Genomic DNA, 23,104 nt, shown 5'->3' with positions numbered 1-23,104 from the left:
GGGTGCTTCCTGCAGCTTCCAGTCTAATCTACTCACATTCCGGACCAAAACCCAAGGCCAGGGGGAGCCCTGGAAAGAGCACGCTTACGAGGGAAGGCCGCCATGCGAATAAGAATTCCCAACTGATGGAGCTTATACAACCAATTGTTTTCCTCTTTTCTCTGTGGTTGCCAGGGAGATCACGAATAAATTTTAGACTTGAAATATAGCAACGCGGTGAAAATAATTGTTGTTCAGTCATTAAAGTCGTGTCTGACTTTTTTGTGACCTCCATGGACAGTAAGTAGCCGACCAGGCTCCTGTGTCCATGGGATTTCCCAGACAAGAACGCTGGAGCGGGTTGCCATTTCCTTCCTCAGGGGATCTTCCCAACCCAGGGACTGAACCCGGGTCTCCTCCCTGGCAGGTGGATTCTTCATCAGCTGTGCCACCTGGGAAGTCCTGGTTGAAATAACTCCTGCTCCTATTAATGGACTGTTTAATGCTCTGCGCTAGTTTCTATTCACCCAGCACCTCATTTAATTTCTTGAAGTCCCTTGAGAGGGATGTACTATTTCCATGATTCACGCGAGGAAACGGAGGCTCAGGGATGGGAAATAACTGACACAGTGACATGGGTGACCAGCTTGGTGATCCACTCCGGGATGGAGGATGGGAATAAAGTGCTTGATTACCAAATCTGTCCGCTTCTTTGTTCTGCAGACACCTGAGGCTCCCGCTTTCAGGCAAACCATTTCCCTTCTCTGAGAGCCCATCTCCTCACCTCCGAATCAGTGATGCTAATAGCTACGCCATTGTGTCAACGTGGGATGAAAGCATGGTCAGAGCAAAGGTCCGATGGTCACACAAAGGATGGACCTGAGCCTGGAACCCAGGTCACCTGCCTCGCAAACCAGTTGCTCCTTCCTGATGCTGGGCCAATTCTCATGAGGAGCGGGAAGTCTAGCTAGCCAGACCCATCAGCCAGCCTGCAGTGGAGGCCACCACCCCTGGCCAAGGAGCCAGGGAGAGGATGCAGCCTCCTTCCTCCTCCTCCTCCCAGCTGTGGGCTGGAACCCAGGGCCCCCGGGGTGAGGGGTCGAGCTCGCACGTACCTTGCAGAGGCAGGCCTCCCCAGAGGAGCCCGTGCTGCCTCGCTCATCACAGCGCACAATCTGCTGGTCTGCAGATGCAAAGTTGGTGTTGGCAGGGAAGGTGGGAATAAGATGGACATAATCTGGACAGAATGGGGGGGATGTGGGGCACTCCACAAGGACCAGGGGGAGTTTGTGCTGGACCAGGGCCTCGGTCCTGGGGGCGGGAGGCCTGGGAAGGCGCTAGAGATGGTGTGTGCGATACTCACTGGTGGGCCTGCACTTCCCGTTGGGCTGGATGGGGTTGCCCTCATAGCCGGCGGCACAGCTTGGGGAGACAGAGGGTGGTTACAAGTGTTCCCAGACCCCCCACCCACTATGGCCTGCTGCTCCTGGCCCCTACCGGCTCTCGCTTACCTCTCACAGCGGCGGCCTGTGTAGCCTGGGGCACATGCATCACACGTGGCTTGGCCATCCGTGTCCAGGAAGCAGGTGTCCGAGAACCTGTGGGGATGAGGTGGACAGGACGTGGGGCAGGGCTGCAATGAGGGGCCGGGCCAGGGCTCACAGACCCGCTCTGGGAGTGACTGCTGTCCACAGGGACAGAGCAGGCCACGAGGCCCATCTGCCCTTTGTAAAAATTTTTTTCAAGATATTTTATTTATTTTGGCCGCTCTGTGAGGCATGTGGGATATCAGTTCCCCAGCCAGGGTTTGCACTCAGGCCCCCTGCATAGGAAGCGGATAATCTGGGCTGCTGACCACCAGCCAGGGGAATCCCGAGGTCCGCCTCCTCTAGAGCTGCAGCCTCACCGGGGCACCAGAAAGACAGAGGGGCCCGCTGCCTGGAACAGGAGACAGGCCCAGGGAGGTCGAGGGGCTGAGGGCAATTTATCGACCAGGCGAGCCTCCGAAACCCGGTCTCCCGCTTCCCTGCCCAGAGGATGCCCCGGGCCCACTCCCCTGTCCGCGCTCCCCGCCCGCCTGCCCCTCCTGAGCCAGGCCTGACCTGCGGGAGGCGTCGATGTATGGGCAAGGGCAGGGCCGGCAGGCAGTGGCTGTGGCCTTGGTGGCATCCCCGAAGAAGCCCGCCTTGCATTTGTTGCACTGCGGTCCCTCCGTGTTGTGCTGGCAGTTCTGGGGAGAAGGGGAGGGAGGCGCTCAGGTTGGGCGGAGCAGCCCTGTGCCCCCGCCACCCGACGTGGGGCCACACTGGACCAGACGGGGCTCCATGAGGGTGGGGCTCTGAGGCTGTCTGGATCAGTGTCCTCGGTCATGCAGGAATTACCCCACAGCTTTGCAGAGAGGGGAACATCAGCTCCATCCTGACGGGGAGTTCATCACCCCAATGGCAGCCTGTCCCATAGACGGATCCAAACACCTGCTCTGTACTGACCTAAACCCACATTCTTCTTCCAATCAGTACCCATCGGCCAGTTCTCCCTCTGTAGGCGGTTCCTTCTACCCCTGATAGCTGTTCAGGGACTTGGGAGATAATTGTTTTCCCTGCTTAAACCTTCTCTCAGCTCCCAATTCCAGCTCCCTCCACCCTTCCTAAGAAATAATGTAAGATTTATAGGTTCCTTCCTGTTAGGAACGGCCTGCTTAGGGCCATGCTTTATGCCGTATTCTCCAGGAGTGACTGATTGGACCAAAGTGAAGAGTAGGACTTTCACCTCCCTTATCTGGACATAATATTTCTGTTAATGCATCCAGAGGTCACGAGAACTTGTGTGGCAGCCACAGCAGTCATTCTAGAGGCTTGTGCTAAGCTTCCGGGCACAGGGAAGTCTCAGCTGGAACCGCCCACCCTGCTCTTGCCTGGCCAGTATCCAGTGCCAGATGGCACGACTCACCAGGCAGTGGCCGTACACAGGGTCACAAGAGCTGGCGTGGCCATTGCAGTTGCAGCCAGAGCAGGTGCCCAGGTAGGGCCCCCCAGGCACCCGGGTGAAGTGGGCGTCACAGCTCTCACAGGACAAGCCGGAATAGCCGATGGGGCATCTGTGGGGACAGAACCAAGACGGTGGCTGGGACCGTGAAGCCTGGCGGTTTCTCCCCGACCTCTGCCAGGGCCTCTGCGGTCTCTGATCCAGCTGGGTCAGGCACCTGCACTCCTCGACGCTGTGGGCGCGGCCGTGGCTGGTGGCGTAGGTGACGGTGGTGTCCATGGCCACGTCACTCAGCCCCACGCTGGCCATCTTGTGGTCGTACACCGTCTGGATGAGCACCGCCTCCAGGCTCTGCAGCGCCTGCAGCATCTCTGCCCGCTGCACCGGCCGGCCGGACTCATGCACCCAGTGCTCCTGGGTGGGGAACAAAGGTCGGGGTGTGGGGGGAGGCCGTGCATCAGCACCTGCCCAGCCTGTACCCCCGGGGGAGCAGGCCCCACGTACCTCAGAGAGCTGGACCTGGCGCTGGTTCGGGACCCCCGGCTGGGAGGGCGTGTGGCCCCGGGAGAGCAGGCGGTGGCCGGCGCCCACAAGGACCACGTCTGGCCGCTGCACTGGCTCCAGTGTGCCGCGTGCCAGCTCATAGCGCACCCGGAAGCGCAGGGAGCCACCGTAGGAGTCCACCTGGCCGGGGCAGGGCAGGTCAGGGCGGGCAGCCGTGGGCACACGCGATGCTCACTGGGCGCCCCCTCCCAGCTTTAGAGGGAGCGGAGTACAGGCAGGCTCCGAGCATGGGTGCGGGGTACTGGGCCCCTCCCTACCCAGGGTGGCCCCGTCACCTTGTTGCCCAGGAACTGCTCGGGCAGAGCCCAGAAGGAGTCGTGGACCAGGAAGCGTCGGGACAGGTCGACCAGCTGGAACTCCTGCAGAGCGGTGTCGATCTGCAGCTGGGTGGAGGAGACGGGTGGCATGCCGGGCTGCGCGGGCATCGTCACGTTCACGCCTGGGGGGCACAGGGGAGGGATGACTGCCATGCACATGCCTGCCCGCGACAGCAACCCGGGTGGTAGTCCAGAGAAACGGAAAATTCTGAGAGAAGTATGATTTAGAGGGAACGTCAGTCTCTCTCCCAAAGTCAAATAAAAGCCAAGTTTTTTCTTTCCCCCTACTGAATTCCTGGAGCGGCATTTCCCAAAGCACTCTCCAGGCAAAGCCAATGCTGCCGAATGATAGTGGGGGACCATCTGGGAACCCCAGGGTCAAGGAATCTCTGCTGCAGGATTTCTCAGAGCCTTTGCTTGCCAGTAGATCCGTGGACTGTCAGGGCTGGAAGAGCCCCAGGGGGTAGTAGAAATCTACAGTGGACTGAAGAATGGGTGCCCAAGTCCTGGTTCCACCACCCTCCAGGTGTGTGAATCTGAGCAAAGGCCTCAGTTTCTCTATCTATAAAATGGGGGCAACAGTGGCTTGCATCACAGGGTTATCAGGAAGCTAAAGTGAGCAGACTGACACGAAATGCTTAAAACAGAGCGGAACACAAAGCGCGTGCTCAAAACTCAATAGCTGTTACTGCGGCTGTTGTAATGATGGGTCCTTGGGTCCAGCTGTGTCCTATACACACGCACACACACACACCCCCACACAGGAATTCTCTCTGCAGCATCCTCCCGGATCTCTAGGGCAGCACTAACCATCCAAGAGAACTTTCTGCGATAATGGAAATGTGCCTGAACCCAGGTCCGTCTGAAGTCAAGGCTCATGCCATCCTGCCTCTCAGAGTGCGAGAGAACTGAGGCCAGCTGCCTGACTTTACGTTTGGGAAAACAGGCCCAAAGAAGCCAAGAGTCTCAAAGTCACACAGGCAGTAGTAAGTGGTGCATCAAGAAGTCAGCTCCGGGCTAAGAATACGCCAAAGCCTGGGCTCTTACGCTCTGGGTCACTAGCGCCTCTCCATTCTGCAGGATGCGGATGCTGGGGGTGACAACAGGGAGCTGGGCACTTCCCACGGACAAAGCACTATTCTGAGTGGCTTACGCGCACCAGGTCCTTATAACAACCTGGGTGGGTGATGTTTTATCCTCGTTTTGTAGATGAGAAAACGGAGACACTAGGTAGGTAACTTGGCAGGTAACTTGGCCAAGGGCCCACGGCAGTGAGGGTCAGAGTCAGAGCCTGGACTGTGGCTCCATGGCCCGCCCTCTTCATCAGGTAATGCAGACGGGTATCAGCTGTAGATTTCACTTCTCCTAAAAGAGCTTGTTTTCCCCCAAAATGCTTTTACCACAGGGCTCGGCATTTCTTCAGCAACCCCGCGTGCCTCCCTGGACTGGCTCCATCTGTCCAGAGCATATGCTACTTTCCCGACTGTCTGCCCTCTGAGCCTGCAGGAGCCCAGTGCCCGTCTCCCGCCCACCAACGCACCCTTGAAGTCGTTGGGCCGGTCAAAGCGCAGCCGGATCTGGTCCCGGAAGCGGCGGCTGCTCTGGCACACGTTGGTGACGCCGAAGCAGAAGCAGGGTAGGCAGGAGGCACTGTGCTCCAGGTAGAAGTGCCCGTCAGGGCAGGGACCTGCAGGGTGGCACGGGAGTAGGCTACAGCCGGTCCCTGGCGGACAAGCCCGGCTCCCGCCCCGCACCCGGTGCCCGCCTGCCTTGCTGGGCCGTACCCCGCTGTGGGATGAGCTCCAGGACGCCGTCGGGAATGCCGAACACCATGCCTCGGGCGTTCATGGCCTCACAGGTGTAGGCGCCCTGGTCTGCCTCCTTCACGCCGTGGATGGTCAGTGTACTGCGGCCGCCCTCACTGGTCACCATCACCCTGGTGGGCACCCCCGAGACAAGAGGCAGGGGTCGGGCTGGGCCGGCTGGCCGCACCTCCCCTCCAGCCCCAGCCCGCTGCCAGGACCAGAGCCACACCTGGGATGTGAGGGGATGTGGCCCCAATTGAGTCTCCAGTTGATGATAGGGGTGGGGACGCCGATGGCCACGCAGGTGAAGGTCACCGTCTGGCCCCGGGAAGCCTGGATCAACTCCTGGGGAGGGGTTACCACCTGGGGAGGCACTGGGGGAAGAAGCGAGCAGGAGTGAGGGGTGGGAGGCACCAAGGGGGGAGGAGGAGGGGCCGGGGTGGGGAGGCTGCGGGGAGGGGCCCCGGGCCCAGAGCTCGCCCCCCAGCTCCCCGCTCACTGCAGCCAAACTCGTCGCTGCGGTCCGGGCAGTCGCTCTCCTCGTCACAGTGGAAGCTGGCCGGGATGCAGGTGTTTGTGGACACGCAGCGGAACTTGGTGGGCCCACAGATGTCCTCGGGGCGCTTGACAGCTGGGGACAGAGCCAGGTGGTGTAGGCAGCGGGCACTGCCCTCAGGGAGGACCCACCCCCACCCCACCAAGCCCCTGCCTACTTATGGCCCCCAGCCCAGGCTGCCCACCTTCTCTGGGTGTTCCTAGGATCACGTTCTCATCTTGCCTGCATGACAACACAGGCCCCCTGACCAGGCCCAGACTGCCACCACGACACTGCCCACAATGTCGTGGTCCCCAGTCATCCGTCCAACACACTCCACCTGTATCCCCTGAAACAGTCACACCCGGCACAGCAGTCACGCGGCTCCTTCCCCATCCAGCCACCAGAGACGCACAAGATCAAAGGCATGGTCCCAGGAGCCAGTACCTTGGGACACCGGGTGCTGCCTGGGCACGTCTGTCTACTGGAAAGGCCTTTAGCGAGGGCCTGCTGCAGCCCCAATCTCGCTGTTCCGCACCCCTCTAAGGGGCCCGGGGTGGCAGCTGACCCGAGACAGCCGTCCATGGGCTGGTCAGAGGCCTGGAGCCGACCCAGCCCCAGGGTTGGGCCCCAGCTAGGCATCTCTAGTAGATGCTAACTGACGTTCTTCTTCAGGGAGACGGAGCTTGAGATAGATACACAGGCAGCGATAGACAAGGCAGAGGGGTGTAGGAGCAGAGGCCACCCAGCCACAGAGGGGGAGCTCAGAAGAGGCCAGGAGGACCCACCTACTGCTCTTCCCAAGACCCCACCAGCCCCCAGAGCCACTCCCCTTTCACGCCCTCTGTTCTGCACTCGGTCAGCAAGGACTTGGCTTTCCCTGGACTGTTGCCCTGCAGAGGCCTCCGAGAAGCACTTTTCAACTAAAACCCTCAATTACTTCTCTCTCTCAAGGGGCTGGGTTGTCAGGCAAGCTTGGAGTCACAGAGGAGTGACATAAAACTCTGCCAGTCTGCAGCACGATGCTGCCCTTCTCTCTCCAGGGTTTGCTGTGAAGCAGGGATGGCGGGGGAGGTGAGGAGGAGAGGCTGGACCCGTGGACATTCGGAACATCAGCACGCTCAGACTGTGACCTGGGGTCACAGAGCAAGGCTTCCATTATCCTCAGTCTCGGACTAACAGGCCCCAGGCTTAGCCTCATGGGATCGGACACTCAAGATGCTACCTGGGGTGGCCTCTGGCTCTCCAGGCTCACCCACGTAACTGTCACGGTGTCTATCACACTGACTAGGCGGATGGGTGGGCAGGTGGCTGGACAGATGCACGGGAGGCGGGAAAGATGCTGGCTCCATGAATGGCTAGCGGAATGGGGAGCTGGCAAGATGGATAATCCATGGATGGACGGATGGAGAAGAGATGGATGGGAGGAATGATGCTGGACAGATGGATAGATGGACAGAGGGATTTATGGTGGAATTTATGGTGCAGTGGACAGGAGGAAGGACACTGGATGGACAGGTAGATGAGGGGCTTTGCAGCTCAGCAACAGATGAATAGATGGGCGGATGGTGGGTGGACAGATGGACGGGAGGAAGAGAGGATGTTGGACCGACGGACAGATCGTGGGTGGCTGAATGGTTACGTGGATGAAAAGCTGCGGATGGAGGAACAAATGAAGCAGAACCAGCTCTAGATGAAAAACCTCCAGGGCCTTAAAGAGAAGCTTTGCCTCACAAATCCATCATCAAGGGACCCTGGTTTATCAAGCCTACGCAGCCACTCACCTGACCCCCACACAAGCACACATGACAAACAGTAAGAAATAGAGAGACACTAACCACCGGCTATCGAGCCACGGCGTTTGCTACAAAGGTCAGCTCAGCATCAGAGAGAGGGACCTGACAAGTCTGTCCCCAGACCCGCCGGAGAAGGGTCGGGGCTCGGGGAGCGCGGCCAGTGGGGCGGACACTCACGGCAGTCGGCCTCGTCGGTGTGGTCCTCACAGTCAAAGTCGCCATCGCAGCGCCAGAGTTTGAGGGCACAGTGCCCGTTTCCACAGGGGAACTCATTGGGCTCACAGGGCGGGGTGGGACCTGGGGGACCACCGGGCCAGGGTTCAGCCAGAGGCCTCCGGGGCCTCTCCCCGACCCCCAGCACCCGGACCCCTGCCCCGCGCCCCCGCCCGGCCCGCACCGCAGTCTGCTTCATCACTGCCGTCGGCGCAGTCCTCTTGCCCGTCACACACATAGTCTTTGGGAATGCAGTGCCCGCTGTGACACGCAGCCTCATGCGGCCCACAGGGCACAGGCCTGCCTGGGCTGGGCAGTGCGGCCTGGGGGGCTGGAGTAACTGGGCGCTGCTGGGTAGGGAGTGCTTCTGGTTGGGCTGGCGGCGGTGGAGTGGCCCCCAGATGGGGCAGCTGGGAGCTGAGTGTGGGCATCGGCTCCTCTGTGGACAGAGCCCGCTCAGCGTTGGCACGTGGGGGCGGCTCCTCTCCCCTTGCACCCCGCCCCGTCCCCAGGCCCCTGACCCTGTTACCACCCGTCCCGGGTCCCTGCCCACCTCCCTTCTTGCCTGCAGCAAACTCTCCCGGCACCCCCCTCCCAGGCTGACGTGGAGGCCACCGAGTGCCCACACAGCCCCTCACCACAATCGAGCTCGTCAGACATGTCCCTGCAGTCAGGCCTCCGGTCACAGCGGTACTCCAGGGCCACACACTCGTTATAGCGGTGGCAGGCAAACTCCGCCTCAGTGCAGGCTCTGGGGACCTGGGGCACTGTGGGGGTAGGGGGGCCGTCAGAGAGGCAGGCGGGACATCGGTGGACGATGGCAGGGGGACACAGGCACTGCAGAGCTGGGACGGGGTTCTGGGGCTCTGTGTCAGGCCCGCTGGTTTCTGGCTCAGCAAGAGCCCAGAGCACGCACGGTGGACGCATCACAGCACACGTGGAACGTGGGCTCTGTGGCAACGGCCTCACCCATCCCCCGTGCGGACCCCACACACAGCTGGCATGCCACACCATGCAACCACCAGAGCACACCCGGGCAGGCCCCAGCCAGGCCTAGCAAGGATGAAGAGGAAGGGGAGGAGGGGCGGCCGGTGCACTGTGCCCGGCCACCACGCCCTCATCCTGCCTTGCTCTCCATCCATTAGCTTCTCTAGTGCCCCGGCTTGGCCTGGGTCTGGCTTTACACGCTCACCTGGTGTCACTGCGGCCGCCACAGCGGCTGCGGGGGGCGGGGGTGTCTGTGCTGGAAAGGAAGGTGTGATCAGTAGCCATCCCACCTGGGAGCTGGGGGCTCGCAGGGCTGAGCCAGCCCCATCCTACCCTCCCTAGCCAGAAGGACTCATTTAAAAGTGGGAGGAAGAGGACTAGGTCCCCAGGCGTCTTCATCTGGGCCTGGGAATGCCAAGGAAAAAACTTGATCTGTGGGCACATTAACTGAGGTGTGATGTGCAGAACAAGGGAGGTGACAGTTTCACCCTGTGTTTTTCTGATGGGGTCACACCATGGTAGGGGTGGAGTTTGTTCAGTTCTGGGTTCCACTTAGTCAGGGAGGAGGGTGACATGTCCAGAGAGAGGACTGAGATGCAGACTGGGATGGGAACTCCCAGCCCGTGAGGAATGAACTGGGACTGTTTGGCTCAAGAAGAAAACACTCCAGGAGCTGGAATGTGAGTCAGAGGGTGCAATGAAAAGAAAGCTGGGCCCCACGGAAGGTTCAAAGGTACAAGCTGTGCGTCCAACAGCTGCGTGCCTGGGGCCAGCTTCCTGTGGTCTTAAGCTGTGCTTCTCACAGGTTCTGGCAAAACCAGCACAAACGCAGAGTTTGGTCTGCATCCTGGCTTTTGCTCTCTCTGTGTATGTGGGTTTGGAGCGACCATTTTTCCCTCACTGGGCCTCAGGGCCCTTGTCTCTAAAACAGGAGAAGTAATATCTACATCATAGGAATTACTGTGAAGTCTGAATGGGAGTGGCGTGCATACAGTCAGGGCTCAGTGAGTAACTGTTGGTGATTAAACAGAAAAGTATCTTGGACCTGAAAGCACTGTGTGAAGAAAGGAATTTACTACCTATTGTCAATGCAGAAAGGTTAATAGAGAGAAAAGCAGAATCCGGGTCTCGTGCGTACTCGCTGGAGGAAACGGATGTTGCTCAACCCAAGACAAGATTGCACAACAATTGATGGGGAAGATTCATAAGGTGGTGAGCTCCCCGTCGCTACCAGTATGAAAGGCCAAACTAGGAGGGCCCATGGTGGGGACACTGAAGGCAGGGAGGGGGCGCACATGAGTCTGAGAAACCGGAGGGGGTTGCCCCCGGCTCCAGGATGGGCTCACCTGTGCCCAGGCGTCGGAACTGGAATCCCTGGGGAGAGGTGATGTAGGAGGCGATGGAGCCGCTGGAGATGACGCCGTGCAGCACCTCCTGAATCTGGGCCCCGTCGGCATTCCCTTCCGAGCCCACATCCAGCTCCACAAAGACCCAGCCGTCCAGCTCCCTGGGGGTGGGTGGGGGGCAGGGTGGAAGAGGGAGGAAGACGCCTGTGGTCTCAGCTCCTGCCCCAGGGGCCCTGCCCGATGCTCAGGCCTGATTTCAACTCTCCCTCCCCCGGCTCCTGGACAGCCTGCACCTGACGGGGGGCAAGTGAAGGTCCAAACTACCCCTCCACCAGTCTGAATTTCCACCCAGAGTGGGGCTGCCCCTTGGGCCCCTCCTGCTGCCCACCCGCCCCTGGGGCTCCTCCCCGTCCTCGCCCGCCCCACACCAGCTCCCCTCTCCCAGGGCCCCCTCACTTGATGAACACCACGCTGACAACCTGGTCTCCAGGGATCTTCAGGTACTCTGACTCCAGCTGGAGAGGGACACGGCGCCATCAGTCTCTGGACCATTCACCCCGCCACACTCAGGGGCCCCCCCCCAAAGCCCCTTCACCTCACCGTGTCTACCACAGCCTCTGACACCTCTCGGAACTCCTCGGAGCCTGCGTCCTCCAGCTGAGGGCTATAGTCGATGGAGTGAGTGAAATTTACCAGCGCTCGGAAATAAACTGCAAAAAGGAGTTGGGGGTTGGGGGGGGGGGTGTCACTATGAGGGGCCCAGACTGGCAGAATGGGGCCCTCAGGCAGCTGGGCCAGTGGGTGGAGATAGGAAGACAAGTCCCTGGAGGCCTCCAGCTGAGGCCGACACCTGTGTGCCCACAGTTGTGCCCAGCAGGACTGCCCAGGGCTCAAAACCCAGGCCTCGAACTTGAGCAAAGGGCTTAACAGGGAAAACGGCCCAATCCAGATCCCAAGTGATGGTGCAGAAGAGGAGGCCTCCCCTGGCTCAGAGGAAGGCTGAGTGACAAGGGGGACGCTCCAGAGGAGGTGGCCTGGCAGAGAAATATTTTTCCCTTTGGTTGCACCACACTCCTTGTGGGATATTAGGTCCCAAACTAGGGATCAAACCAGGGCCTCAGAAGTGAAAGTGCCGAGTCCTAACCACTGGGCCGCCAGGGGATTCCCGCCACCCCCACCCCCTGCTTTATATTGGTACAGAAATTACTCGAAAGAGACCGTGACATGTTTCTCCTCCTTCCACCCCCAACTCACGCCAGTGCCTACTCATCCTTCAGGGCTTAGTTCAGCCATCACCTACCTCCTCCAAGAAGGCTGCCTGAGCTGCCTTCCTTTCCCAACCCTGGCTGATAGAGACCGCTCCTCCGGGGTCCTCCAGCCACTTGGTTTCTCCCATCAGTGTACCTTCTGCCCTCAAAGTGGCATAGCTCCGACACGGTTACAAGGGCCTACAGAGCACCATCACAGAGACTGGGTTCTGAGGTCAGCCACATCTCAGGCACGGACCTCACCTCTCCGAACTTCTGTTTCCGTTTTGGTCAAATGCAGATATTAATTACATTTACTGCACCAGGTTGCAGTGGGGAATAAATGATAGCATGCTTACAAGGCCACCTCCCTGTGTGCGAAGATGCAGCCCCGGGCAAGGAGCAAGTACTAGGGAATCAGAAGATGCTGTCATCTTTCTCTCTACTGCTAGACGATAAATGTGATGGGGGGAACCTCAGATCTCATTTACCCCGGTACCCCCAGTGCCTGCACAGTGCCTGGCATACTGCAGGTGCCTAATATGTGATGGCTGAATAAATTCACAGCAGATTGGTGTGAGCATACACTTACCTCTACTGTTTACTGAGCAACTGCTGTATACATTTAATGCACATTAAATCGTCTCATGTTCGTGAGTTATTAAAGCCTGTAAAGATGGGTCCCCAAAGGCTCAACTCCAGCCCACATGGAAGGGCCCCTACCCTGTAATACTTTCTACCCCCACAGCAGTCAAGGTACCAGGACATGACACCTGGATTCACTACTCACGAGTCAAGCCATGGAAGAAAACAGAAGAGGACACTCAGTACACCAGTGAGCCCCTGGGAGATCTCAGACACCTATTCAGGACTACCAGTGGGTGCCATTCTAATGAGCACCCCCAAAATCAATACACCTGTGAGCCCTGGGAGATCTCAGACATCTATTCAGGACTACCAATGAGTGCCATTCTAATGAACACCCCCAAAATCTGGTTTCTGGGGATAAGATTTCTCAGGATAGCTCTAAATAGCCAACACAGCTTGACAGAGATTATACTCCAAAACAGACAGGAGATAGATCTTCTGATCCCTGAATAAGGAGGGACTTGAGCCATCCTGGCAATGTAAATTTAAAATTGGCTAATGCCCCTACTAGTCCATGTTATGCCATATTGATGCTGCTTATGATTGCTCCATGTACTGTCAACTGTCTAACCTGTTTTGTCTCTGCCCAGGTCAACCAGCTACAACATGCAGTGCCGGTTCAAAGATATAAAACTCCAGCCGACCACGGAAAATATCACACACCCTTAGATGGACACCGCTATAAGGACTCTGAGGCTTGAGACTAGCAAGAGGGGGAAGCCCAATACCCCTCGCCGCCCCAGTTCAGCAGGAAGTAGCCAGAAAGACCTCGACGCCCCTATTCCCTAAGAATTGGGCCTCCCACCTCTTGAGGGGGGAATGTTAGGTAGAAAAGGAAAAAGGAGTCCAAAATGGCGGTGGCTTATAACAAGGAACATCAACAACAAACAGCACTCCTGGCTAAGCCCAATTTGCATAGGGCAGGCCCAGGTGGAGGAAAAAAATATATAAAAGGAGGAGCCAAAGTGCTTTCTCTCTCTCTCTCTCTCTCCCCCCCGCGTGCGTGCGCTCTTTCTCTCTCTCTCCCTCTCTCTCTCCCCCTCCCCTACATGCTCCTCCACTCTTCCCTTCAAGTCTTTGGGTTGGCATGCCCTCACGCTTTGAGGACGGAGTCTCCTGCTATCTTCTAAATAAAACAGAGCTGTAGCACTCATTTGCCTAAGAGCTATAACACGGTTTGTCCAAGACCCGAGAGCTGTGATGCGCCAAGGGCTTTAATGTCCGTCGCTCCGAATCTTTGTTGTGACAAGACAAAGAACCGAGGAACACACACTCGCGTGACATCTATGGTGCCGGATGAGACAGAAGTTTTAAATGTGAGTTGTAAATGGAGCATACATGTGTATACACACACACACACACACACACACACACACACATAGTGGGACATAGTAGGGGCCTGGCACATAGTAGGGGCAATATAACCTGAACTATTACTAAAGGAGAGGCAGCTTAAAAGCTGCCTCTTAAAAGCTGCCTTTTCAGCTTTGTTTTCTTCAGAAAACGAAGATCATGGCATCTGGTCCCATCACTTCATGGGAAATGGATGGGGAAACAGTGGAAACAGTGTCAGATTTTATTTTGGGGGGCTCCAAAATCACTGCAGATGGTGACTGCAGCCATGAAATTAAGCTTACTCCTTGGAAGAAAAGTTATGACCAACCTAGATAGTATATTCAAAAGCAGAGACATTACTTTGCCGACTAAGGTCCATCTAGTCAAAGCTATGTCATGTATGGATGTGAGAGTTGGACTGTGAAGAAGGCTGAGCACCGAAGAATTGATGCTTTTGAACTGTGGTGTTGGAGAAGACTCTTGAGGGTCCCTTGAACTGCAAGGAGATCCAACCAGTCCATTCTGAAGGAGATCAACCCTGGGATTTCTTTGGAAGGAATGATGCTAAAGCTGAAACTCCGGTACTTTGGCCACCTCATGCGAAGAGTTGACTCACTGGAAAAGACTCTGATGCTGGGAGAGATTGGGGGCAGGAGGAGAAGGGGACGACCGAGGATGAGATGGCTGGATGGCATCACTGACTCGATGGACGCGACTCTGAGTGAACTCCAGGAGTTGGTGACGGACAGGGAGGCCTGGCGTGCTGCGATTCATGGGGTCGCAAAGAGTCGGACACGACTGAGCGACTGAACTGAACTAAGCTTAGTGCTTAAAAGCTCAGTCTCTGAGCAAAATTGCCACTTCTAATGAAAATAATTGAAAATTGCCCTGTGGCCTTGAGAAAGTTATTTAATGTCTCTTGAGCCTCGGTTTCCTCATCTATAAAACAGGGACAAGAGTAGTGTCCACCCCAGAGGGCTGTTGTGAGGATAAAATAAGGTGAGGAATAGAAAATGCTTTTAACAGCATCCGGCACACACTGGGGGCAGCAAAGGTTAGCTGGATTATCTCTGGTCTTTAAGACAAACGGAAGGAATGGACGTGGTTTTCTTTCTTCCCATCTGAGAGAGGCATTCGTGGCTTTGTCGGATCTATATTGAAGGTCTTTAATAAGCTAGGCCAATACTTTGGCCACCTGATTCGAAGAGCTGACTCCTTTGAAAAGACCCTGATGCTGGGAAAGATTGAAGGCGGGATGAGGAGAGGAGGACAGAGGATGAGATGGTTGGATGGCATCACCAACTCAATGAGTTGAGTGAGGGGCTGAGTCTGAGCGAGCTCCGGGAGCTGGTGATGGACAGGGAGGCCTGGCATGCTGCAGTCCACGGGGTCGCAAAGAGTCGGAAACGACTGAGCAACTGAACTGAACTGAATAAGCTAGCCATGTTCTAGGGGTAGGGGATATAGCAGTGAACTTCATAAGCGACGATTTCTGCCCCCACGGAGATCACTTTGGAGGGGGAGAAGAAAGGAAATAAAACACATGGTCGAGGAATATCTGGACTATGGGGGAAGAAAAAAGGAGGTGGGGGGAGCGGGCGCGCTGGGGTGGGGTAAGGCCCCCCCTCCCAGGGGCATGCTCAGAGGCAGAGGGCGAAGTGCTGGGTGGGCGGGCGGGGGGCGGGGGTGTGCGCGGCTGGGAGAAGAGGATTCCAGGCGGGAGGGACCACAGCTGCGGAGCCCCTGAGGGAGAAGGAGGGGCAGAGAAGTGGCAGACGACTCGCAGGCGGGCGGCAGAGCCGGGCCCATCCTCCTGCCCCTGCACGCTGCCTCTCAGGCGCTGCACCCCAACTCCACGCCAGGACCCCTCCCCCGCCAGGACCCCTCCCCCGCCTCGGCGGCTCACTGAGCAAGCCCCCAGGGAACGGGGATGGCAGCCACGCGACAGCAAGCATGCCGGGGTGCCCACAAGGGAGGGTGCCCGTGAGGGCGCGCTGGACCACGGGGCTGGGCTGGGCAGGGCTGCCGGGGGCCAGGCGGGCAGGGCCCCATGGGCTGGAGCGTGAGGGCCGTGAGCTCGGCCACAGAGGCCTCTTGTGAGCTGGCACAGAGGCCCATTGAGAGTCTCCACCCCGGCCTCTGGCCTCCGCCCCACGGCCCAGTGCGGGCCGAGGAGGCCAGGCCTCTGCCCAGGAATGTGCCCACTGTCGGGGGGGGGTTGGGTCGGGAGGGGGCCAGGCTCCACAAAAGCCCCTTTCTCCCAGGGCCTGGGAAGGGCATGGACACTCCAGCCTGCCCCCGCCCCCGCCTCCTCCCAGACTCAGGGCACGGTCGGTGTGAGCGCCCTTCCTGGCGCAGGTAGCGGAGGGCCTGGGCACAAGGTGAGGCCGCGTCTGCTTCAGGAACCGACCACCCGGGCCGAGGCGGCTGCTGGGGGGTGGCCCGGGGTGGGAGTGCTCTCCGGGGTGGGGGTAGGGGGGGTGGCGCCTGCCCTGGCCAGCTGTCTCCTTGCTGGCCCTCATCTGACCCCATCTGGACAGCTCAACTCAAGCCTGAAGGGGCGGAAGGCCCAGAGCAGCCTGGCACCCCGGGTGGGGGTGGGGACCACCCCCAGGGCCTGGAGCCGCCCACTCGACTTACTCTTGATACCCAGTTCCCGCTCAACAGAATTTCCTCCCCGCTCACTGGGGCTCCAGACTGCCAGGATAGTCCTTCAGGGTTCCCTGGGTGGGCCCAGGATCGGCCAGGCCTGAGGTGGATCCAAGTCATCTCCAGACTCTAGGGCCTTCACCCCGAGGGGTCATTGTACCCACCCTGCCTAACCTGCACCCCAGGCCCGCTAAGCCGTGAGCCTAGATCCTACGCCCCATGGGGAAGGGGCGGGGGAGCAGGTGGGGCCCACTAGGGCAGGGGCGGCGGGCTGGGGAGGAAAAGAGGACCCACAAGGAAGGAGGGACGAAATGGGAGAGAGACGGGCGGAGGGGAGAAGGGAAGCGAGTCCCCGCCGACAGAGGAGACTCCCGGTCATCACACCGGCCGTGGGAGGGGGTCCCGGGCGGAGCAGCAGAGAAGGAGGCGAGGAGGCGGCAGAGACACAGGGAGGGGGAGAGGCCAATGGGAGAGACAGAGGCGGAGACAGAAAACAGAAAGAGGTGAAGCCGACGCTGAGAGATGGAGTCGGCGACGCGACCGACACAGAGACACAGGGAGGGCATGGTGGGGAGAAGCAGAGGAAAGATGAGACGAAGGCGGAATGGAGTGAGGGAAAGACCAAGGCGTGGACGCGGAGATGGGTTGTCCAACAGACAGAGGGAGGAAAGGTTGGAGAGAGGGGACCAGCCGCGGATGAGACAGACACACAGACAGCGGGACGGAGACAGCCCAAGGCAAGGCAGGCAGGCGCGGCAGAGACAACCAGACAGGCTGTTGCAGGACGGACAAGAGCCGGAGAGACACAGAGGCCGTCGGAAGACTGGAAGCAATGGGGTGAGGGGAGCTGGGCAGGGTCCCAAGGTTGGGGGAGGCAGAGCCCGGGGCTGGCTGGGATGGGGTACTGGCATTCAGGGCTCGGGGGGTACGGGGCTGGGACAGAGCTGAGGAGAGCCACGCCCCTGCCCGAGGGAAGAGGAGAGGGAGGAGGCATCTCAGATGCTCCGCCATCTGGGCGTGCCTCAGCTTATGGTCAGGACCGCCCTCGCTTACCGGAGGAAGGAGGGAACTGCCCTTGGGCAAGGCCGAAGCAGGCCCACGGACCCTGGGAGTCAGGGAGATTTATCTGCGGCCTCTGGGGCTAAGATTCAGCCCAGCTGCCTGGACCTGCCTCAAGGGCAGCAGGCTGGAGCCAACGTTGGGGCCTGGAGGGCCTAAGTCCCCACACCTTCCCATGGATGAGCCCCACTCACCAGGAGAGGCTCCTGCCCTGCCCTTGGTCCCCGCCCCCACCACCACCCGCTGCCTCCTCTCGCTCACCCTGCCCCCGCCTCTGCCTTCTCCCTCCCATTGTAGCTTCTTAGGGAAGGAGGGCTAGCAAGACCCACTCAGGGCAGCCTCGTGGGACAGGGTCCTGGATGTTTCTGAAGGGACAGGGTGGATGGGACCAGTGTCCCAGCAGGAGCCTTGGCAGGAGGCAGCTCCAGGGATGTGTCAGCACAGGTCATTCTAGGGATGCCTTGTGTTCCTGGGACCCATCTGACACCCACACTCCGGCCCCACCCAGATCCCAGCAGCTGTAGCCCTGCAGAGACGGACATGGGGAGCAGCTTCAGACGGGGTCTGAGTTCCAAGTGCCGGGAGGTCACGGGCAGGACCGTGTCACCCAGGGGCCAACCCTCCAGTCTGTATTGGCCCAGTGAGGACACCCCACCTTCCAGCACTGGGTGGCCCTGAGGCACCAGGTGGAAAGGAGGCGATCCCACCACCCCAGACTCATCCCAACCCGCTGGGGTGGGCAGCGCTGGGGACGCAGCGGGGCTGCCCAGCAGTGCCTCCAAGCTGAGCTCCGTCCTTGGCCCCGATCACCCTGTGCCCAGGTACTCCCGGAGAAGGCAGCAGGAACCACACGGTACCCCTGGGTCTTGTGCCGGCTCGTTCTTTCTCTGCCCAGAATCCCAGGGTGGGAGAAAACAGACTCTGAGCCCCCTCCCCGTGCTGGGCCAGCCCCTGCTCTGGCTGTGCATGTGGGGTGCTGGCAGAGTAGGCAGCTGACTGAGGCCTGATTCCGTCCCCCTCTATGAAGGCAGCCCTCTTTCCCCTCAACCCAGGAACCCCAGCCTCCCAGTAGGTGACCCAACCTAAGTCAGGTTCCCTTCCAGGCCCGGCTTCTGGCCCATCCAAATGCGTGAGCCATAGAGCCCCTCGGTCCACCCATCCCTGCCCCGCTCTGCATCGGTTACCCCAAGGAGGCCTCTGGGGAAGGACTCCACGGCTGAGCCGCCCTGGGAGGTGAGAGTCTGACTTTGGATGCTGAGCGGCTGACACTCAGTCCCATCGGAACTGGGCATTTCCCAACACAGGCAGGCAGAGAACCCGGACACCCCCAAACTCGTAGGGACCGGCCAATCCAGGCACACAGCTGTCACTCGGTGGGGATGAGACCGTCCCCATGGCAGGTGCAAGGAGGCCTCAAGGCCCTCAGCCCAGGAGATGGAGCCTCTGGGGCTGGGATTCCCCAGGGTCTGTGTGCTGTCCCCAGATACTTACCCATCTGGAAGTCCCCGCTGCCCAGGTCGCCACTGCCCACAGCGTCTACAAGCAGAAGAAAGACTTTTTCAGCAACAACTAATCTTCGTTGAGTACCTACTGGCTGTCAGGCGTGGCTCTGCGCACCCAGTACATGGTGGGGAAGATCATGAAAACATAGCTGTTGGGACTTCCCTGGTGGTCCAGGGGTTAAGACTGGGTGCTTCTAATGCAGGGAACTCAGGTTCGATCCCTGGGCGGGGAACTGAGATCCCACAGGCCATGCGGCTTGGCATAAAAAGCAAAAGTGAAAGTTGCTCAGTTGTATCCAACTCTTTGTGACCCTGTGGACTATACAGTCCATGGAATTCTCCAGGCCAGAATACTGGAGTGGGGAGCCTTTCCCTTCTCCAGGGGATCTTCCCAACCCAGGGATCGAAGCCAGGTCTCCCGCATTGCAGGCGGATTCTTTACCAGCTGAGCCACCAGGGAAGCCTGACATGAAATAAAACACAGCTGTAGTCTCCCCTCCACACCTAGGCAGGGCTGCCTGTAAAAACTGTAGGAAGCCTCCATTAATGACGGTGTGGTCCAGGCTGGATGGAGTGGGCGGGGCCAAGTCAGACCCGCCTCTAGGTGAGGATGGGAGGAAGTGGAGTAGGGGGGTCTCAGGGGCCGTAACCACCCTCTACTGTGCATTGCCCACCACCTTCCCCTTAAGTCTAGCTTATCCTGGGCTGTGCGGAGAAGCAGCCACCAGCCTGGGGTCACACAGGCGTCAGTGAGGGGTCCTGGGCTCACTGGGACCAGGGCTCAGGCCGCACACAGCTCTTAGCCCATTTCTTTTTTCCCTAAATTTTTTTTTAATTGAAGTATAGTTGCTGTACAATATCATACAGTTTACAGGTATACAATACAGTGATTCAGAATTTTGGGGGGAGGGTTGATGCGTGTGTGCTGCAAGATCTCAGCTCCCTGACCAGGGGCTGAACCCAGGCCCTAGCAGCGAAAGCGCCCAACCACTGAACCGCTGGGGAATTCCTATAATTCGAAAGTTTCAAAGGTTATACTCCATTACAGTTCTTGTAAGACAGTGGCTATATCTCATGTGGTACAGTCTATCCTTGTAGCTTACTTTATATCTAATAGTTTGCGCCTTTTACTCTCCTGCCCTTATATTGCCTCTGCCCCTTTCCCCACACCCACTGGTAACCACTAGTTCGTCCTCCACATCTGTGAGCCCGTTTCTTTTTTGCTGGATTCACTAGTTGCATATTTTAGACTCCACAGACAATTGATATCATACGGTATCTGCCTTTCTCCAGCTGACTTATTCCACTTAGCACAACGCCCTCCAACTCCATCCATGTTGCCACAAAGGGCGAAATGTCATTTTCATTTAACTGCTAAACAGCACTCCATTGCCTATATGCACCCTATTTTCTTTATCCAGGCATCTGCTGACGGACACTTAGGTTGCTTCCCTATCTTTCTTAGTCCATCTCTAGAGGGGCCACCTTGGGCAAGTATCTTGCGGCCTCCCTTAGGACCGCTGGGAAGTGCCCAAACTCCACCCTGACCCCCTCCACTCCCGGCCACCAGAACGGCCTGCTCACCTCCGGAGGCCTCATCAGCCAGGAAGTCCTCGTCATCAGAAAGGTCTGAGTAGCTCCAGCCAGCCTGGCCAGCTGTGACTGTTTCTGCATCTTCTGGCAGGGACAAGCCGTCGTACGCCCTCAGCCCGTGGGTCACCTGTGGGACACCACCCAAACAACTGTGTCAAACTCTCCAATTCCTGCCAAGCCCGGGGCCCCTCTTCTCAAAGGGGGACCCAGAGTCCCACCCCAAGGCCCTCCAGTGGTCAAGTCAGAAGTGATTTGGCAAAGACAGTCAGGCTGAGGCTATACCACTGTTTTTGACTCAGTTTCCCCAAATCTCATTAGCCACTGAATAAATCCTCAAATAAACAAACAGTGAACTTCTACTTTTTTTTTCTTTCTTTCTTTTGTGGCCACACTGCGTGGCCTGCAGGATCCTAGTTCCTTGACGAGGGATCAAACCTGAGCCCCCAGCAGTGGACGCACAGAGTGCTAACCACTGGACCACCAGAGAAGTCCTGACAATACCCTTAAAACCGCTTTGGTAAGTGACAGCTCCTCTTCCCTCGGGAGAAGGCAAGTGATATCCAGGACACGAGTTAGGGGGCCGGGAGACGCAGGCAGGTAGAGGGTGGCCGGGGCTGGTGCAGACGAGGGGTGTGGGCAAGTGACAGGGCGGCCAGGGTTCAGCACAAATGGGAGACAGAAGCAGAGATGGAGGGGGAGTCAACCGAAGCTGCAGTCTCCAACAGCGCCTCCCCCCACCACCCCCGCCCCAGCCATCTTGGCCACTTGTCTATGCCTCAGCCTGGCCTCCGAGTCTCCAGGCCACAGGGGACACATTCCAGCCACGTTGGAGATCAGCTCTGGCACTCGTGGCCACACTGACCGGCTCATCTGTGCGCCCAGGGGCGGGGGTGGAGCCCAGCAGCTGGGCTGAAAGGGGGCAGGTCACCATGGTGTCAACTCCACGTGACCTCCGGTGGCGCTGAGCCCAGCACGAGCTGCAGCTCAGTTCAACACAGGGGCGGCTTGGACCCTGCACCCAGCAGGCCGGAGCAGAAGGGCCCCAGCGGCTGTGACCCCTGTTTCTCAGGGGTGGGTGTGGGCAGTGAAGGCCTCTTTCCCCTTAGACAATATCGTGTGTATGTGTGTGTGCACACTGAGTTCTCAGTTGTGTCCGACCCTTTGCAATCCCATGGACTATATAGCCCACCAGGCTCCTCTGTGCATGGAAATTTCCAGGCAAGAATACTGGAGTGGGTAGCCATTCCCTTCTCCAGCGGATCTTCCTGACCCAGGGATCGAACCCACATTTCCTGTGCTGGCGGGTCGATTCTTTACCACTGCGCCACCTGGGAAGCCCCTAGACCAGACTGAGGTGTTTCCAAAGGAGTTTTAAGGGAACCGCGGTGTCTCCAAGCACAAGAGCGCACGGGTCCACACGTCCAGTTCCAGATGGCCTGGCATGAGTGTCTTGGCCTCAGCCCTATCTGAGGAGCCCAGCCCGGCCAGAAGGAAATAGGCTCCCTTGTGAAAACCAAACCCAGCCCTCACTGGCTAGACAAGGAGAGACACCCAAGGAGAAGGAAAAAACCAGACGGTCAGTCCCTCTCCTTCACACCGACCACGTCCCTGGAGCCTCTGGCCTTTTCTCACGCTGGTCCCTCTGCTGGAATGCCGTTCTTGTTTATCTGGCTAACTCCCATCCATCCTCCGAAACGCAGCTAAACACCACCACCTCCTCTAACTACTCAGTCACAAACCAGAACACACTCCGATAGGCCTGGAAACAGGGATGAATCTCAAACACTTTGTGCTGAGCGAAAGAAGGCAGAGAAAACACTATACTGTACGATTCCATTTCAACGAAACTCCGGCGGGGATCAGCCTAACCTATAATGACAGGAAGATCAGCCAGGAAGGGGCACAGGAGACCTTTTGGAATAACGGTCCCCTGGGTATATAATCAATAGGTCTCCTTCCTATTACTGAACTGTACACTTAAAATGGATATGTTTTATTGCACGTACTTTATACCCCAATAAAGATGACTCAAAAGAAACTCTCTTCTGGGAGGAGTAGTTATGACTCCTCTGCCCCCAGGCTGGGTTCTGGACCGTCTGGGGCTCACCGTGGAATGGCTGTACCTGCACTGGAATGACAGCACCTTGAAAGCAGGGACTGTGATGAGCTCATCTCTGCTTTCTCAGCAGCCCGTGTTCAATAAGTGCTTGAATGAATGGACAAAAGTGTCATCACCTATTCATTCCAGCTGCTTCCTGAGCATTACTTTGCTCTGAAGGTACCACTCAGCCCCGGGCAGTCTGTATGTATCTCCCTCCTTGGGTCATCTTTGTTTTGGCAGTGCCACCAAGCCTTGCGGAAGGTCTGCACTGCCCATGTCTATCCCCTGCTATAGTCTTAAGCCCCTTCCCCTCACAATCCGTGGGCAAATTCCTCCTCTCGTTCCTTCTCTCCCTTCCCTCTCCCTTTGGTCAAATGCCCATTCCTGCCCTGGGTGGCCAGTGGACTTCTGGGCCATGCCCATGAGGTCTGCATCCAGGAATA

General features: G+C 58.2%; 1 protein-coding gene across 6 annotated transcripts in view; it reads right to left on the bottom strand.

Annotated features, from left to right (window-relative positions):
- Positions 1–23,104, bottom strand: part of HSPG2 (heparan sulfate proteoglycan 2) — a 110,955-nt gene that overhangs the window by 54,484 nt on the left and 33,367 nt on the right. For 3 of the 6 annotated variants that reach the window (XM_042244606.1, XM_042244607.1, XM_042244609.1), the window contains exons 2-22: positions 20,552–20,687; positions 18,957–19,001; positions 11,128–11,237; positions 10,984–11,042; positions 10,528–10,688; positions 9,387–9,437; positions 8,833–8,961; positions 8,379–8,633; positions 8,159–8,278; positions 6,150–6,281; positions 5,880–6,024; positions 5,630–5,781; positions 5,386–5,532; positions 3,804–3,967; positions 3,469–3,648; positions 3,182–3,378; positions 2,929–3,076; positions 2,082–2,209; positions 1,491–1,577; positions 1,343–1,401; positions 1,095–1,162 (exon numbers count right to left, since the gene is read on the bottom strand). In XM_042244606.1, the coding sequence (XP_042100540.1) occupies positions 1,095–1,162; positions 1,343–1,401; positions 1,491–1,577; positions 2,082–2,209; positions 2,929–3,076; positions 3,182–3,378; positions 3,469–3,648; positions 3,804–3,967; positions 5,386–5,532; positions 5,630–5,781; positions 5,880–6,024; positions 6,150–6,281; positions 8,159–8,278; positions 8,379–8,633; positions 8,833–8,961; positions 9,387–9,437; positions 10,528–10,688; positions 10,984–11,042; positions 11,128–11,237; positions 18,957–19,001; positions 20,552–20,687 (2,673 nt within the window). The remainder of the gene's footprint in view (positions 1–1,094; positions 1,163–1,342; positions 1,402–1,490; positions 1,578–2,081; positions 2,210–2,928; positions 3,077–3,181; positions 3,379–3,468; positions 3,649–3,803; positions 3,968–5,385; positions 5,533–5,629; positions 5,782–5,879; positions 6,025–6,149; positions 6,282–8,158; positions 8,279–8,378; positions 8,634–8,832; positions 8,962–9,386; positions 9,438–10,527; positions 10,689–10,983; positions 11,043–11,127; positions 11,238–18,956; positions 19,002–20,551; positions 20,688–23,104) is intronic. The other 3 variants (XM_042244608.1, XM_027965547.2, XM_042244610.1) reach the window with 1 other exon arrangement.

This window comes from Ovis aries, chromosome 2, assembly GCF_016772045.2.
Source record: "Ovis aries strain OAR_USU_Benz2616 breed Rambouillet chromosome 2, ARS-UI_Ramb_v3.0, whole genome shotgun sequence".
In the NCBI taxonomy this organism is placed as follows: domain Eukaryota; kingdom Metazoa; phylum Chordata; class Mammalia; order Artiodactyla; family Bovidae; genus Ovis; species Ovis aries.
Note: the sequence above shows the minus strand (reverse complement) of the source record. Positions and strands in the feature narration are given on the sequence as shown.